The sequence below is a fragment of the Tarenaya hassleriana genome, unplaced genomic scaffold (genome assembly GCF_000463585.1).
Source record: "Tarenaya hassleriana unplaced genomic scaffold, ASM46358v1 Cleome12, whole genome shotgun sequence".
NCBI lineage: Eukaryota > Viridiplantae > Streptophyta > Magnoliopsida > Brassicales > Cleomaceae > Tarenaya > Tarenaya hassleriana.
The window spans coordinates 2,947,606-2,963,003 of NW_010962392.1; the positions used below are offsets into that span (position 1 = coordinate 2,947,606).

General features: G+C 37.6%; 2 protein-coding genes across 2 annotated transcripts; one reads left to right on the forward strand and one right to left on the reverse strand.

The window, feature by feature from the left end:
- Positions 1-316: 316 nt before the first annotated feature.
- Positions 317-2,294, reverse strand: LOC104806778 (ATP synthase subunit delta, chloroplastic-like). The gene has a single exon (XM_010531840.2). It carries the CDS (start codon positions 1,111-1,113, stop codon positions 409-411), a length of 705 nt encoding a protein of 234 aa, XP_010530142.1. The 5' UTR covers positions 1,114-2,294; the 3' UTR covers positions 317-408.
- Positions 2,295-6,642: 4,348 nt separating this feature from the next.
- On the forward strand, positions 6,643-14,919 carry LOC104807025 (putative 1-phosphatidylinositol-3-phosphate 5-kinase FAB1D). The gene is made up of 15 exons (XM_010532134.1): positions 6,643-6,828; positions 7,306-7,601; positions 7,739-7,772; positions 7,855-8,535; positions 8,950-9,094; positions 9,174-9,515; positions 9,806-10,633; positions 10,766-11,100; positions 11,217-11,343; positions 11,460-11,603; positions 11,773-13,098; positions 13,299-13,337; positions 13,445-13,591; positions 13,704-13,895; positions 14,232-14,919. The coding sequence occupies exons 2-15, from the start codon at positions 7,382-7,384 to the stop codon at positions 14,520-14,522; spliced, it is 4,851 nt and encodes a 1,616-aa protein (XP_010530436.1). The 5' UTR covers positions 6,643-6,828; positions 7,306-7,381; the 3' UTR covers positions 14,523-14,919.
- Positions 14,920-15,398: the final 479 nt, after the last annotated feature.

Genomic DNA, 15,398 nt, shown 5'->3' on the forward strand with positions numbered 1-15,398 from the left:
GTATAATAATTAAAAATCTTGTAAACAATTAGATATATTTTTTGCCACATCATTTAGAATCAATTGCAACTGTATTTAGAATCAATTACGACATTACAATTATAATTACACGGTTTCATTAAAGCTAATATGATCTTTCGGATTGGTGTATCCCCATAAATTACTGCCAATATGTTTGGTATATTTTAGTGATTTACACTCCAAAATGACATGGATGGACCAACCTTTCATAATTGCTATTTTACGGCCACTTCAATTATATAAAATTAATATGTACATATATAATTCTATGAAAATAATTTTGGGGAAAGTTAGGGATTTGTAACAGCACTTTTAGCTGGAGAAAGAAAAGAATTTGAGATTGAATTGCACAAAAAAAGGGGAATTTAGATTCGAATGATACAAGACTCAGGATGCTAATTGGATGTCGCCGAGGTCGAGCTGAGCGGCGATGTCCTCGAGCTGCTTCTTCACGCTCATGTCGATCAGCTTCGACCCAGAGTTGCCGTACCTGATCGTGAACCCAGCCACGAGCTCAGGGTCGATCACCGTCTTGATCCTCACGTTCCTCGCCCCCGTCAGCTTCTGCACCTGCTTCGCTATCTGCGCCAACTGCGGCGGCTCCAGCTTCACCACCGAGCTCACCACCGCCAGCTCCGTGTCCGTCAGCTTGTTGTACACCGCCTCGAACTCCTTCACGATCTCGCTCACCATCTCGATCCGGTTCGCATCGACCAGGATGTTCAGGAAATTCTCCGTGTGAGGCTGCAGCGACGATGATTTCGCAATCTCGTCGAGGACTTCCCGCTTCTTCTCCACGGTAACCGTCGGATTCGCGAAGAACTCTACGACCTGCTGGTCCGAGAAGACCTTCTCGATCTTCTCCACGTCGGCGCTCGTCGAATCCAGAGTGTTGTTCGATTTCGCCACGTCGGCGAGAGCCGTCGCGTAGCTTCCAGCCGCCGTCGCGACCATCCTCGCTCCGGCGGCGCCGCCTCCGCGTCCGATTCGGAGCGGGAAGGACTTCCGAAGCGGGAGGGACCTCAGAATTCGGTCTGACGACGGTGGGAGCTTGGATTGCATAGAAACTAGGGTTTGCTGGAGAGACGCCATTGGAGTCGGAGAGAGAGAGTCTGTGGTTTCTCGACGACTAGAGGAGGTGGGGAAGATGGTAAGGTTGTTGTGGTGAACGAAAAACCAACGGTTGAGATATTCGGGCCTGGGACGATCGACGGTGGAGAATGGATGGTATATCTCGAGTAGTTTTCGGAAGGATAGGGAGACGAGGAGCCGCCACGTGGACTAATCCGAGACAGGGGAGATAAGAATACTTTGGTTTCACCCATGAAAAAACAGAAGCATGAAATCCAAGACAAAAGCAACAAAGAGAAGCAGGAACGTAATCAACAATTAAGGACGGCCAAAGAAACTCATAGTCCAATTCAACTGCAGAAACCTGACAAGATTATGGCTGTAGCCGTGGTTGCGGGTTATCGTCCCTCACGTGATCCACGGACTACATCAGGGCCGTGGTCGGGAAATACCAAAGCTGATCATCATGGACCATGTTGGGTCGCATCGCATTAATCTGTAAGTATTGTGACCATCCACAAACAGGGATAAGTTATCCAAATCTTTCATAACCAAGCAACCGGCCACTTGTCGGGATCAATATACGCTAAGAATCAATGACGAAGAGAGAACGATAGTCCCGAGTATCCATCACGGGTGAGGCCAAGCACGACAAAGCCGTTGCCTTTGAAGTCCTTTATAAGATACATCACGGCTTGGATCCCCCATTGCCGAAGTCGGTCTCGGTCTCCAGACGAGCCATCCATTGGATGAAACCGAGTCTAGGAACTCCTTTCTTGAACCAAGGCGGTTCGTACCAAGTTACCTGCGCGTTGGCCTGCGGACCAACTGCCATGTTTTTGCTGATTGGGACGGAGGCTTAAGAGTGCTTCCAGAGGTAAACATCTTCCCCTCTCTCTTCTGTTGGAACTGATACACCCGTCGGCGTGATCTGAAGCTCTTGGATCTTGTCCGATCGAGCTAGTGGCAATACCCACCCGACACCGTCACGTGCTTCCTTTTCAATGGCATGCCGACCTCGAGGTGTGGCTCACTATTCCATCTGCAGACTTCACGAAACTCAAAAGATAAATCGAACCCAATTCAACTCGTACCTAACCAAACCGGTTTGGAAGCTGAATTTCAAACTCAACCAAACGACTCCACATTATAATTGCAATATATTAAAAGTTAGCCGTGTGATTCGGTTTTAAATTTGACTTTTCAGATATATATATATTAATTATTTTTCTCTGTTTCGTGATATCTATTTTTTTTTATCTTTTGTATTCTTTCTACCTGTTTTTTGTTTCATGAGCCAATCTAATTTTAAGGCTAAATTTTTAGACTTTAAAATATAATGTCTCTCGAATTGTTTTGGTTAATCTCTGTTATAATCTGGATTTGAAATTTAGGTTTTAATATTTAGATATTTTTTTGGTTTATTATTTTAGTTTTAGAATTTAGAGTTTTTGCAGCATCGTCATCTACACGTGAACGTGACTATCACGTTCACGTGCCTTACCGAGCTTAGAATCGCCACCGTCCGTTTCTGATTTAATCGTAGGGTCTTAATAATTTCTTTAGCCTATCGTGTGGCTTGTTTAATTAATTTGTTAAATCAGTCTTGGCGGCGAGGTCATTTGGGCCGTGGGCCCACGTTTTAAATTGATGTTGGGCTTTCGTAGTCTCGAATGCGTGTCGACGACCAACCGAATTGTGCCGTGAAAACTGAAAAGTCAAAAGTTTTCGGAAATTTCTACTAAATTTGATTTTAAAAAAAAAACAATTTGGTATCAATAAATTAATAATAACTTGGAGCTTTTACAGCAAACAAAAAAAATGAAAAAAAGAGCTGTCTTTATAAATATATATTTTTTTGGAATAATGACTAAGAATTTTTCTCTATTTATAAACAATTCAACATTTTAAAAAGAATCTAATAAGAATGGAACATAAGGAAAATTTTATACTTTATGTTGAAGAATTCTCAATTTCACAATAAATATTATTATTACTACTTATTGTTTTATCTCAATGACAAATATATGGTTTTTTTTTTTGAAAATGAAAGGGGAGATTTTGATATTTTGGGATGGGGTCAAAAGTCAATGAAATTAAATAAAGGGATGCAACTTGGAGAATTCTTAAATCATAATTAAAGTCAAGTAATTAGATAAAAGGCATTTAACCTACCATCTTAGGTTTTGGCTTTCATTATCTCTTTGTTTGATCTTGTGACTTGACAAACTCGTTATTCGTCCTAGTAATGATTTTCTTTTTTAAATTTATTATACTGCAACTTGGTAATGTTTAATATATTTTTTATATAAAAATATATTTCTTACTAAAAAATTTGTAAATAATAAATATAACGAAGAAGAAGTGGTAACTATTCAGAATGTTATATTTGTCTTCAATTTTTTTCGTATCTAAAAGTGTACTCCTTTAAAAAGTCAGATTTCGTATCTAAATGTGTATATATTTAGCAATTGATATTTATGGACGTTGCCAAACAATTTTTTATTTGGATATTGCCGAACAAAAAAAAATGAAAAATACAATATGTTATAGCCTAATTTTCTGCTTCAGTTTAACGAGATCTTTCTATTTTTAAAAAATAATAATGAATTAGCCTAAATTCTTGATTTTAAAAAGTCAGAATATATTTTTAAACAACAAATAAAAAAATGTTTAGTTTGAAATACCTTAACAGTTAACTTTAGAATAGTGAAACAAACGTAAATATATTGAAAGAAATATTCAGAAAAATAAGGAAAATCTCCCGACCTAGTGGTTAATGACAACTTCCTCTTCTATGAGGTTGTGGGTTCGAATCTCAGATATGGAACTCCCATTGAGCCGGTCAGCTTTACGAGGCTGGTTTACCTGCTCTGCGTGGTTTGCCGGCTACTGCACAGAGCGATAAGTTTTCTCAGGTCCGCGATGCTGTCCTGATGCCTTCTCATCCGGCCCATGGATTGAGAGGCGTTGCGGTGTCCGATGTCTGATCCGAAAGATTGTAGGATAGAGGTTTTTCATCGTAACAAAAAAAAATATTCAAAAAAATAATTTGGGATGTAAATTGGAAAAATAAAAAATAAATTTTTGTGAACTATATATATAGCCTATTATAATATATTTTTGTAAAAAACTAAAATATATAATGAACTATAAAAATGATAAAATGATCAAATCAGTCACCTTCTACAAAGTCTAACCTAACAAGGTTAGGTTTCGAACCAATTTTGCATGAAACCTTCATAATTAATTATTTATTTATATGTTCCCTTTTTCTTATTTTTTTCCGTCTGCGCACGTATATTATGGCATTTATTATTCCTGGTGTTGTCCGATTTTAATCAATTCATTTATTTTTTTCTACCTCAAAAACTGTTTCTCATTACAAACATTTTTAACTATTTAATACTTCATATCACTTGCGCATATATGTATATATATATATATATAAGATGTTGACATATTATAGTCTAGTTTTCATTTATTGAATTATTTATTATTTATTCATAAAATTGTTAGGAAAAAGGTTCAAAAATAATTTAAGGTAAAAAAAGAATATAAATGAACAAACATAGTGTAGATAAATCTTGAAATAGGAATGAACATTTTTTCAAAAAATATATTTAATAAATAAACTAATCTCGAAATATAACAATGTTTGGAAAAACTTTTACTCTCATTTAATCTTTTTTTTTTTTCTAAGACACATAAAACAATATATAATCCAAAGTAATATATGATATTTATACTACAACACCAAGATTACTTTCCAAATATTTTACTATTAGCATAAGCGTGTTGTAGATGCACGATATTGTACCCACCATTTACTTAATTGATAACTGATGTTTAGATATAAATGTATTTCGTTATTCATTATAATTTAGACGATTTGATATATCACGATTGAAATTTTGTCACATTTTTTCATTTGAAATATTTGATAATTCATGTGGACATTAGGCGTCTAATAGATTTTAGAAAGCCTAACTGTGCCTAATTAAATATATCAAACTAGACATGATTTAAAAATAAAATAATTTTATAATTAAATCGATAACAACTATAAATAATGTAGAAGTGACCAAAAATCAAATTATAAAAAATATATAAATGGAACTAAATGAAATCAATTTTGAAATTTGGTTATGTCATAAGAATAATCCTCATGAAATTGAGAAAGGTCGTCTCAAAGTGTGTCTAATACTAATTATTTGATTGGAGATGTATCCTTTAAATCAAATCCATGTCCAATTTTTCCATTCTTTTTTTCAAAATTCAATATTTTGTTCTTTGACCAGCATCAATCATGAAGGATATTATACAAGATAAAATAATTCAATATTTCAAAAAAAAAAATCCAAACTTACATAATATATATATAGAGTACGTGTGTATTATTTTCTAAAATCTATATAGTTCAAAAGCCAATCATAAGGTCTTGATTTGATAACACACACACACACACATATATATATATATATATATATATATATATAAATTATGTTTCAAAGACAGTAAACCATGAAATTGCAATTATTGCGTTGCGTCTAAAATGCGAACCAATACAAGGCCACATGTACAACGGCGTCGAACCCTCGGTATGCCACGTGTCATGTTCACAGTCCTGTCGTGTTCTACTTCCCCCGCCTTCAGCTCTTTCTAGACCGTCGATCCATGGGAACGCGCCAAAGTCGCCACGTGTAAATGATCTTACGGTTCCAGCTACGACGCCACGTCCCCTGGTGGATCATGGTCGTTTTCCCCTATTATTATCTGTTTACACAAATCAAAGAAATTTATGATTGATCCAATAAAATACCAAATTTTAGCTAATCATCCTTTTCTAAAAGTTAATATAAATCTGAATATTGAAATTAATTTAAAAAATTTTATTAAATAATCTAAAAGTTAATACCCTTACGTATTTATTTTGGGCGCCACATTAATCCAAAACCAATTTTGGGGCTCCCAATGAAGTTAATAATCCAACCTGCATTAAATAATTGTTTATATATATAATTAAGAACTTTTCTAGGTCATTTTCTATATTATATATAAACTTTTGAAAGTATTTGAGACCGTTCCACTTGAAATTATAAATATTATTTTTGAAAAATATATAAGAAAAATTATATGAATGATAATAAAAAATTCTAATTTTTTTTCCTCGAATTTGACCTAGTTTAGTTTGTTATGGTCATGCTATTTTGTGGCTAAATGTAATGCTTTCCGTCATGCGCATCAATGGAGATTATTTATATTAAATATCAAATATTTTGTCATCCATTTATTTTTGGTATTTCTCGATGTATTTGGAATCTCCATGCCTTGCACCATATGTGGCTTCACCGTATCCGGACACAACCGTCACATTATTATATAATAACTATAAAAAAAAGAGGCAAATAAAATAAATAATTTTTATTATTATTAGTAATTGAACAAATTTCAAAAGCGAAAAAAAAAAGACAGCCGAGAAATTATCAACGGGTGTGGATATCAAGTGGACCCCACTATTTTAAATATAATATTCTCTCCTCTCTTCTTCAAACTTCGTCCTCTCTCTCTCCTCCGCCTGCTCTTCGTGTGGACTCCTCCGTTGTTCGTCGCTCCTCTCTCTAGAAAGGGGAAATAACTCTCTCTTGTACGGAAGAATCTGGAAATGGCTAGGGTTTTGTGATTTCTTGAAGTTCCTGTGTTGCCCAGTTTCCTTTGGAGTTTTCTGCTTCGGCGGTAAGTCATTCCTTCTTTCCATCTTTCGGTTTCTTGCTTTTCTCTTCTTCTTTTCCTTTTTTTTTTGGTTTTGGCTTCGGATTCGGAAATTCGGCGCACTTTAACGTATGATCTGTGGTTTTGTTATCGTTTTCCTCGAAATCGCGATAATTATCGGTTATGGTGATTTGAATCGATCTCACTTTGAATTCCTGTCCGAATTGGTTGTCTTGTTCTGGAGAGTTCCTTCGCGTTCTTCGATTTTCGGATTGGTGATTTCTAGTTCGGTGTATGATTAATCATGGTTTTGTTGTTCTCAGTAACTGCAACATCTGAAGGGATTATGTTCTTTTTTAGATTCAGGACGGCGTAGATCTTATATTGGTCTATGGTTCTTATATGTGTCTAACCTTTTAGATGATTTTCTTTAACTTTTCCTTCGATTCAATTATTTGTCTTTGTAGATGATGTTCATTCTAGCGTTTTCGTTTGTTGCAGATAAGTGGCTTTTGTTTATCTTCTTTGTCTATTGGATACGAGTTACTAGGCAAATCTTGGGCTGCCGAGTTGTAGCATGTGCCACTATTGTGGGGGCGAACTTGGTGGGTCGGAGGATGATAGAGCAGAGAACAGAAATCCTGTGAAATCGGAGGGTGAACATTTTTCTGAGTCTTGTAGATTTTGCCGCGAGATGCAGGAGAGTCAATTGCTAAGGCAGAAGGGTATGAATCGTGCAGTGACCCCATCGATAACACCAACAAGTTCCTTCTCGAGCAGTGAACGATCTTCCTCAAGTATATGTTTTTTTTAATAAAATTCCTCAAGTATATGTTATTTTATCTGTTTTGTTCTGTTTAGTTTATGTGTTATATTCAGGATGAGAGAGCCCTGTAATGTTTAACTAATGAGTCCTTTTCAAATTTTTTCTCAGGTGATTTTTCGGTGGATGGAATCCCTTATGATAGGTAGGTCTGATCCCCTTTGGATTATCGATTCCTGTGGATGTCATAGTAATAGTATAAATGATGCTTTCTCTCTGTCTTGCAGGGGTAATGAAGAGGAATGTTCAAGCCGTAGCACTCAAGAGGATATGGACTCTACTGAGAACCGGAAACGGGAATTAAAGGTAAAGGGTTTAGAATCAAGAACACATTCGTCCAATACCTTGACCGAAATCAGTGATAGAAGCATTCATGGTGATGTTATGAGGGATGTGCAATTATCACAGGCTGATAGTCAAGAGTCAAAAGAAAATAATGTTCAAAATATGGTAAGATCATCTGATCAAGAACTTGAACATGATAATAACCAACTTGATGCTCACATCTGGGAACCTCCAGAAGCAGAAATTTCTGAAGATGAATCAGAAGGGGATGTTACTGATATCGATGACGATGACGACGAATGTTGTGATGGTACCAAGTGGAGCAAATCAAGTTTTCATGGGGATTCTAAAGATAAAAATAGTAAAAGCTTAAATCTCAAAGAAGAAAAACGACGAGCAGTGCAAGAGGATATAAATAGAAAGTTCAGGGTCTTTGTGAGTCAACTTCTCAAGTCTCTGGATGTTTCGTCATCAACAGAATTTGGTGAGAATTGGATTGACATAGTTACTGGGTTATCCTGGGAGGCTGCTTCACTGTTAAAGGCAGTTATTGATGGAAAACCAGTTGATCCAAATGCGTATATCAAAGTGAAATGCCTTGCAACTGGTTCTCCCAGTGATAGGTAATCTGTCTCCTTGAAGTTTTCCTTATACCGTGCTTCCCTGAATATGTCTCTACCAGATATAACCAGCAGCCATTTTACTGCAACTTTTCATGTTGTACGCTGCTCTCTGGCTGTAGCACCCATTGCCTACTCTTGATTTGGCATGAATCAGACAGAATTTGCTTATTTTACTCTAGGGTGATAAATTAGATATTTTTCCATATGTTTAAGCTTTCGCAGAATATTGTTCAAGGTAAGCTGTGCATACAATGCACCCTTGTGATGGAATTCGTGCTCAGCGGGATGCTTTGTGTACCGAGCTATCCTTTTTTAAGGCTTTGCAATGCTTGTAGTCCATTCTATTAAAATTTCGTATGTTTCTTTTTTTTTACCCATATTCTATACGTCCCTAATAATTCCATAATGTTGCAGCCGAGTTTTCAGAGGCTTGGTTTTCAAAAAACATGCCGCACATAAACACATGCCAACAAAGTATGAGCGTCCTAGAATTTTGCTGGTCCAAGGTGTACTGGGTCAGTCCACAAGTGGATTATCTTCTTTTAAATCGATGGTACAGGTACGGTTGTTACATGTTCTACTGATCACAATCACACGAGCTTCCTCTGTTTCCTTTTCTGATTATTCCTTCCTAACAGGACAAGGATTATGTCAAGCCTGTTGTTGATATGATAGAAGGTTGCCACCCTAATGTTATTCTGGTGGAGAAATCTGTTTCTCGTGATGTTCAAGAGTCTATTCTTGGCAAAGGGATCACACTGGTGTTTGACATGAAGCTCCACCGTCTACAGAGAATTGCTCGTTGTACAGGCTCACCAATTGTCTCGTTTGATACTCTCTCTAGCCAGAAGCTTAAGCATTGTGACTCTTTACGTATTGAGAAAATTGTCGAGGAACATAATGTTGCTGGTGAAGGTGGAAAGAAGCCAAGTAAAACGTTGATGTTTCTTGAGGGATGCCCTACTCGACTAGGTTGCACGGTGAGTTCATAAATTATTTATGGATAAAAACAATCATGCTGGAAGCATCAAAGATGCTGCTACAGGATCGATGATCTCCTTACTTTAGTGATATAGTATCATTTAGATATCTCGGTGACTGCATCTCTGTGTAAATGTCTATGGGACCACGGTTTAAAAAGTCCATAAGATCTCGATCTAACACTTTGTCTCTTTCTTTCCCAGATTTTCTATCTTGGAGAGTTCCACAGTTTAAAAAGTCTAAGGGTCCATAGTCCTCAGGTTCTGATGGTGTGTGTATTATGTTTCAGATTTTGCTTAAAGGAAGCCACAGTGACGAATTGAAAAGGGTTAAAGAAGTGGTTCAATGTGCAGTTGCCCTGGCATATCATTTAACCCTGGAGACGTCTTTCCTCGTTGACCAGCAAACAATGCTCTCTACTGTGCCTCCTACTGGAGTAACAGATGCAGCATCAGAAAAGAAGTTCTCTATTACAGAAACGGATAAACTATCAGGATCTGGTATTGATGACTCCACTGCTGAATCTGGCTCAACAGAAATTGATATCCCTATTGCTAATGGATTCCACGAGCAGAGTTCATATGCCAATGGGAATACAAATGGCAATAAAGCTGAAACCTTGGAATCAAATGGAGACTCTGTTTTCTCTTATGAACCATATAATCCTGCTGTTTTTGTTGGGTTTTCATCTCTGTCTGCCTCAATAAAGAAGGCTTTCGAGGAACGTGTGCCTTCTAGATCTCTATCTAGGTATTTTGGTTTGGTTGAGAATCCAGAAGTGGTTCCAGCATCTAGGGATGTTGGTATATCAGATAATTGTGATTTTGAAGCTATAAAGGATACTGCTGAAGATACTGTGGCCAAGGATGCAAAAGAGCAGCATTTGTTAGTTGACTCTGGAGTTCCTGTCGATGCAAAGATAGATGGCAGAAATGGAGAACAGGCCAAGATGGATACTGAGACGACTGCCTTAGACTCTCAGAGTATATTGGTCTTAGTGTCAAGGAGGAATGCCCTTAAAGGGATAATCTGCGACCAGAACCACTTTTCTCATATAATGTTTTACAAGAACTTTGATGTTCCTCTGGGGAAGTTCTTGCGAGACATGTTTAATCAGGTTTGATCTCTCTTTTTTGTCAATTCTTCTTAACCCTTATAGTTAAATGTCTTTTTCATTTTTTCTTGCGCAATTCCTTAGTCTCTTGCATAATAAGAAGCTGAGCGCTGATTGATGAGCATTTTAATGCAGGGAAGCCAATGCAATACATGTGAGGAATTACCAGAAGCGCATGTTTACTACTATGCCCATCACAGCAAGCAACTAACAATTCAGATAAAACGACTTCCCAGTGAAAGAAGTTTGCCTGGTGAGGCGAAAGGACAACTTTGGATGTGGAGTCGTTGTTGCAAGTGTAAAACGAAGGATGGGATCCCAAATTCTACAAAAAGAGTGCTGATATCTACTGCCGCACGTAGCCTGTCATTTGGAAAGTTCTTGGAGCTCAGCTTTTCTGAGCAAAGTTTGCTGAGTAGAACGTCTAGCTGTGGTCACTCTTTCGAAAGGGACTTCCTTCACTTCTTTGGGTATTGTCCACTATGTCTTCATATGCCTTTAGAAAATTTCTCCAAATCAATCTTTTGACAAGGATAATTGTTGAGGACTGGATTCAGATAACTGGAGAACTTGTTTGCAACTGTAGGTTGGGGTCCATGGTTGCGATGTTCAGATACTCCCCCGTCACAACTTATACAGTGTCTCTACCACCACAAAAGCTGGAGCTTGGCAATTCAGTAAAGACGGGTTGGCTTGAGAAAGAATTTCAGAATGTAAGTTTGTGCATTTCTGTTTTTCTCTCTTGGTTTCTGTATGGTGCAAACATAATTTTATGTGTAGCTTTCGGAACATCTTTGAGCAGTGAATGATCGTTATTATGGTGTTCAAGGTATTCACTAAAGGGATATCGCTGTTTGAGGAGGTAGCTAGTTCCCTGAAGCAATTAAGATCCCATCTCGCTAGTTCAAGTCCAAACAATCAAAGCTTATCTGACGTTGAAGAGATGTTGAAGGAAGAACGTTCTCAATTTGAGGTTTGTTCCTTAGAAACTGTTTCTATTTTTAGAAAGTTTCCCATGTATGGTATAAAAAATACGATTTAGTTTCTATTTAATGAGTGTCTGCTGTTATTTATTTTTACTTTGTCCAGGCGAGCTTACTAATGTAGTTTCATCCTTTTTTGACATGTCTTTGCCCAACAAGGAAAATATCAAGAATTCTTTTGACAAGGCTAAAAGCTCAGGAGATGTTTCCCACAAGCTGCTTGGCATGAACCGGATGAGGTGGGAACTTCTGCTTCAAGCTTCGGTTTGGGACCGTCGCCTGCATTCAATGGCTTTACCTAATTGGATGATATCTACAATTGCTGAGAGCGAGAGAACTGAACAAGAATTGACGGCAAAGATGGATGATTCAGTTGGAATCGAGACCAATGCTAAAGCTTCTGCTACTAATGGAGGTTTTGAAAGAAATGAACCTGAGGGCAAAGACATTCCAATCTATGGTGCTTCTGTCCAAGATGATCAGACCGAAGTGTCTAATGTTCTTGACGACGATAAAATGCAAACTCTGGGGATTTCAGGTCTCAATACATACCATGATTCCAATGATCACACAGCTGTTATTGGTCGCCTGGAAAATAATGAAGAAGCTGACAGAACGATTCCAATTACTAGAGAATCTTTGGACAGCCGGGCTGCTGTCTCTAACGGGTCACATATATCAGGTCGGCAGAGAATGAACGAATGGTTTTGGTTGCCATTTGAAGAGCTCCGGTCAAGAGGAATCAAAGACCTTGAGGAGGTATACTTATCGAAACCCGAAACTATTAACAGTTCTGCCCGAGAAGTTTTACAGACAATGAATCAAATAATCAGTGAGGAAAGTTCTCGGCTGCACATAGCTTTGGGAGATGATTATTATAGTATTGTGTCGGATTATGAAGACGAGCTCTCGAGCCTGATTGCTTGTGCACTAGCCCTACTAGTAAAATCTCCTAGCGCGGGAGATAGCAGCGATGAGGAGAACAAATTACCTCTCACGAGATCTAAACATGGCTCTCTCGAGGGGTTCTTGGATAAAGATTCAGTTAATTATCAGCATGCAATCCCTCGTGAGGATTCACGTTTCATGAGTTTCGATGGTTTGACCCGGCTGGAACCACTAGCCCCCCCTAGGAAGGGTCTGAGAAGAAAAGTCTCTTTCGGATCAATCAAATCGCTCGAAAAGTGTAAATACTCGGTCGTGTGTTTATACTCGAACGAGTTCCGTGAGCTCAGGGAGCTTTGCTGTCCCTCGGAGATGGATTACATAGCTTCACTTTGCCGTTGTAAGCCGTGGGATGCAAAGGGTGGGAAGAGCAAAGCTGTGTTTGCTAAAACACTGGACGACAGGTTCATCATTAAGGAGATCAAGAGGACGGAATACGAATCCTTCGTGAAATTTGCCGATAACTACTTTAAATACATGAAGGGCTCCTACCAGTCGGGCAACCAGACCTGTCTTGCAAAAGTTCTTGGAATCTATCAGGTAATCCTCTCATGATGATCTTCATTTTCCTCGGTTGAGGCGGGCGATTAGATTTATTTTGACAATTCCGTGACAAAATCTATATAACGTTTTTATAGTATGTCTGTGTAATGATTTTATCAGTCTTGTCAAATTGAATGTAATCTTGTAAATTTATTCAACTTCGTATATCGATTTTTGGTTGGATTACCCTCCTGCAGGTGACTATAAGACAGCCAAAGAACGGGAAAAACGGGAATTAAAGGTAAAGGGTTTAGAATCAAGAACACATTCGTCCAATACCTTGACCGAAATCAGTGATAGAAGCATTCATGGTGATGTTATGAGGGATGTGCAATTATCACAGGCTGATAGTCAAGAGTCAAAAGAAAATAATGTTCAAAATATGGTAAGATCATCTGATCAAGAACTTGAACATGATAATAACCAACTTGATGCTCACATCTGGGAACCTCCAGAAGCAGAAATTTCTGAAGATGAATCAGAAGGGGATGTTACTGATATCGATGACGATGACGACGAATGTTGTGATGGTACCAAGTGGAGCAAATCAAGTTTTCATGGGGATTCTAAAGATAAAAATAGTAAAAGCTTAAATCTCAAAGAAGAAAAACGACGAGCAGTGCCGTCAGTATGATCTGAAAGGGGCTCTACACGCGCGGCTAACCACTACTGCTGAAGATGTTCTGTTAGATCAGAACTTTGTCAACGACATGAACAATTCCCCGCTTTACATCAGCAACATGTCTAAACGTATCCTCCAAAGGGCCGTTTGGAATGACACCAGCTTCCTGAATGTAAGTTTTCTTTTTCTCCTATTTTCGTGTTCAGTTTTTACTGATAAAAATACTCATTTTAAAAAAAAATCAGTCATTCATTTTATTCGGTTCTGTTTGGGTTCAGGGTTTTTCGATTTTAAAAAAAATCGTAACCATTCGGTTTATCAGATTCAGTTGTATATTTTCAAAAACCGAAATAATTGAACCCTAGTATAGTCGAATTCGACCCGAAACCCGAAATGGTTATTTGCAGAGAAAATGTCCATAGACATGGACATATATCCATTTTTTTAGCAGAATCCGTCTCTCCTAATAGAAATAAGGATACTCCGATTGATAACTGAGTGTTTGCAGTCGATAAACGTGATGGACTACTCGTTGCTGGTGGGGGTGGACACGGAGAAGAGGGAGCTAGCGTGCGGGATAATAGATTACCTGAGGCAGTACACGTGGGACAAGCAGCTCGAGACGTGGGTGAAATCGTCGTTAGTCGTACCGAAGAACGTGTTGCCGACGGTGATAAGCCCCAAGGAGTACAAGAAGAGGTTCAGGAAGTTCATGTCCACACACTTCATGTGTGTCCCTGACCATTGGTGCACCCAACAACAACAAGATCCTCCTTGTCACCTTTGCGATACTTCATAGCCCAAAAAGAGGGAGGTGGGGGCTTCTTTCTTTCGCAAGTCCTCTAATATCCTTCCATACGTACATACATATACTACTGCTATTACTACTATTACGACCCACCCGTTATTCTGCAGTTTTTAGCAAAGTTCCCGGGGGGTAGTGTGTGTTTCTTCTTTGGTCTTTTTTTTTTCCTTTAATTCTTTTTGGCAGATTCATGTGATGTTTTTTTTTTCTTTGGGGAGGTGAAGTCTGTTTCCGTACTTGGAAAAAAAAATGTGAAAAAGCATACGAGGGAGAAAAAAGAGTCTCTTGTGGCATATATGTTGTGTGTTTTTGTATCGGACAGGAAGCTTTGGTTCTGTTCCATTGTTATGTTATTACATCACTTCTCTGCACTGTCTCTGTGCTTTTATTCTCCCTCTGAAAGGCTACTTTGGGCCTTTTTAATTGGGTCAACATGACTACTCAAGTCAGATTATCTATAATTATTTAAATTAATTCACATGTACAAGTATATAATCAGATTAATATATAAATACTGTCACTCGTGAGAGATTCTTTTTCCAGAAGATATTTTTGGTTTTCCAAAAAGCAACGAGTCGTTTTTGCGATAAAATTAGAGCTTTTAATTGTGTATATAAAAACTCATAAATTTTAAAAAATTTCGTTTGATATAAAAAATACATAAATTTTGTATTTTTTCGTATATATCTAAGAAAAAACTCAATTGAGATTAATGTTTTGAGGAAATTATGTGAAAATTTTAAAATTTATATATTTTTATATGAAATTAGAAATTTATATATTTATTTACCAAATTTAAAAAGTTTACTGGTTTTACGACATTCCCTATTTTTTTTGTGTGTGAGAATTTTCTTTTTTCTGAAATTAGCA

Bases quoted from the DNA above. Each gene is read 5' to 3' on its own strand.
- LOC104806778 (XM_010531840.2), bottom strand. From the start codon at position 1,113: ATGGCGTCTCTCCAGCAAACCCTAGTTTCTATGCAATCCAAGCTCCCA.
- LOC104807025 (XM_010532134.1), top strand. From the start codon at position 7,382: ATGTGCCACTATTGTGGGGGCGAACTTGGTGGGTCGGAGGATGATAGA. The intron at 7,773-7,854 runs GTAGGTCTGATC...TCTGTCTTGCAG, and splicing joins GATGGAATCCCTTATGATAG to GGGTAATGAAGAGGAATGTT. The intron at 13,896-14,231 runs GTAAGTTTTCTT...GAGTGTTTGCAG, and splicing joins ATGACACCAGCTTCCTGAAT to TCGATAAACGTGATGGACTA.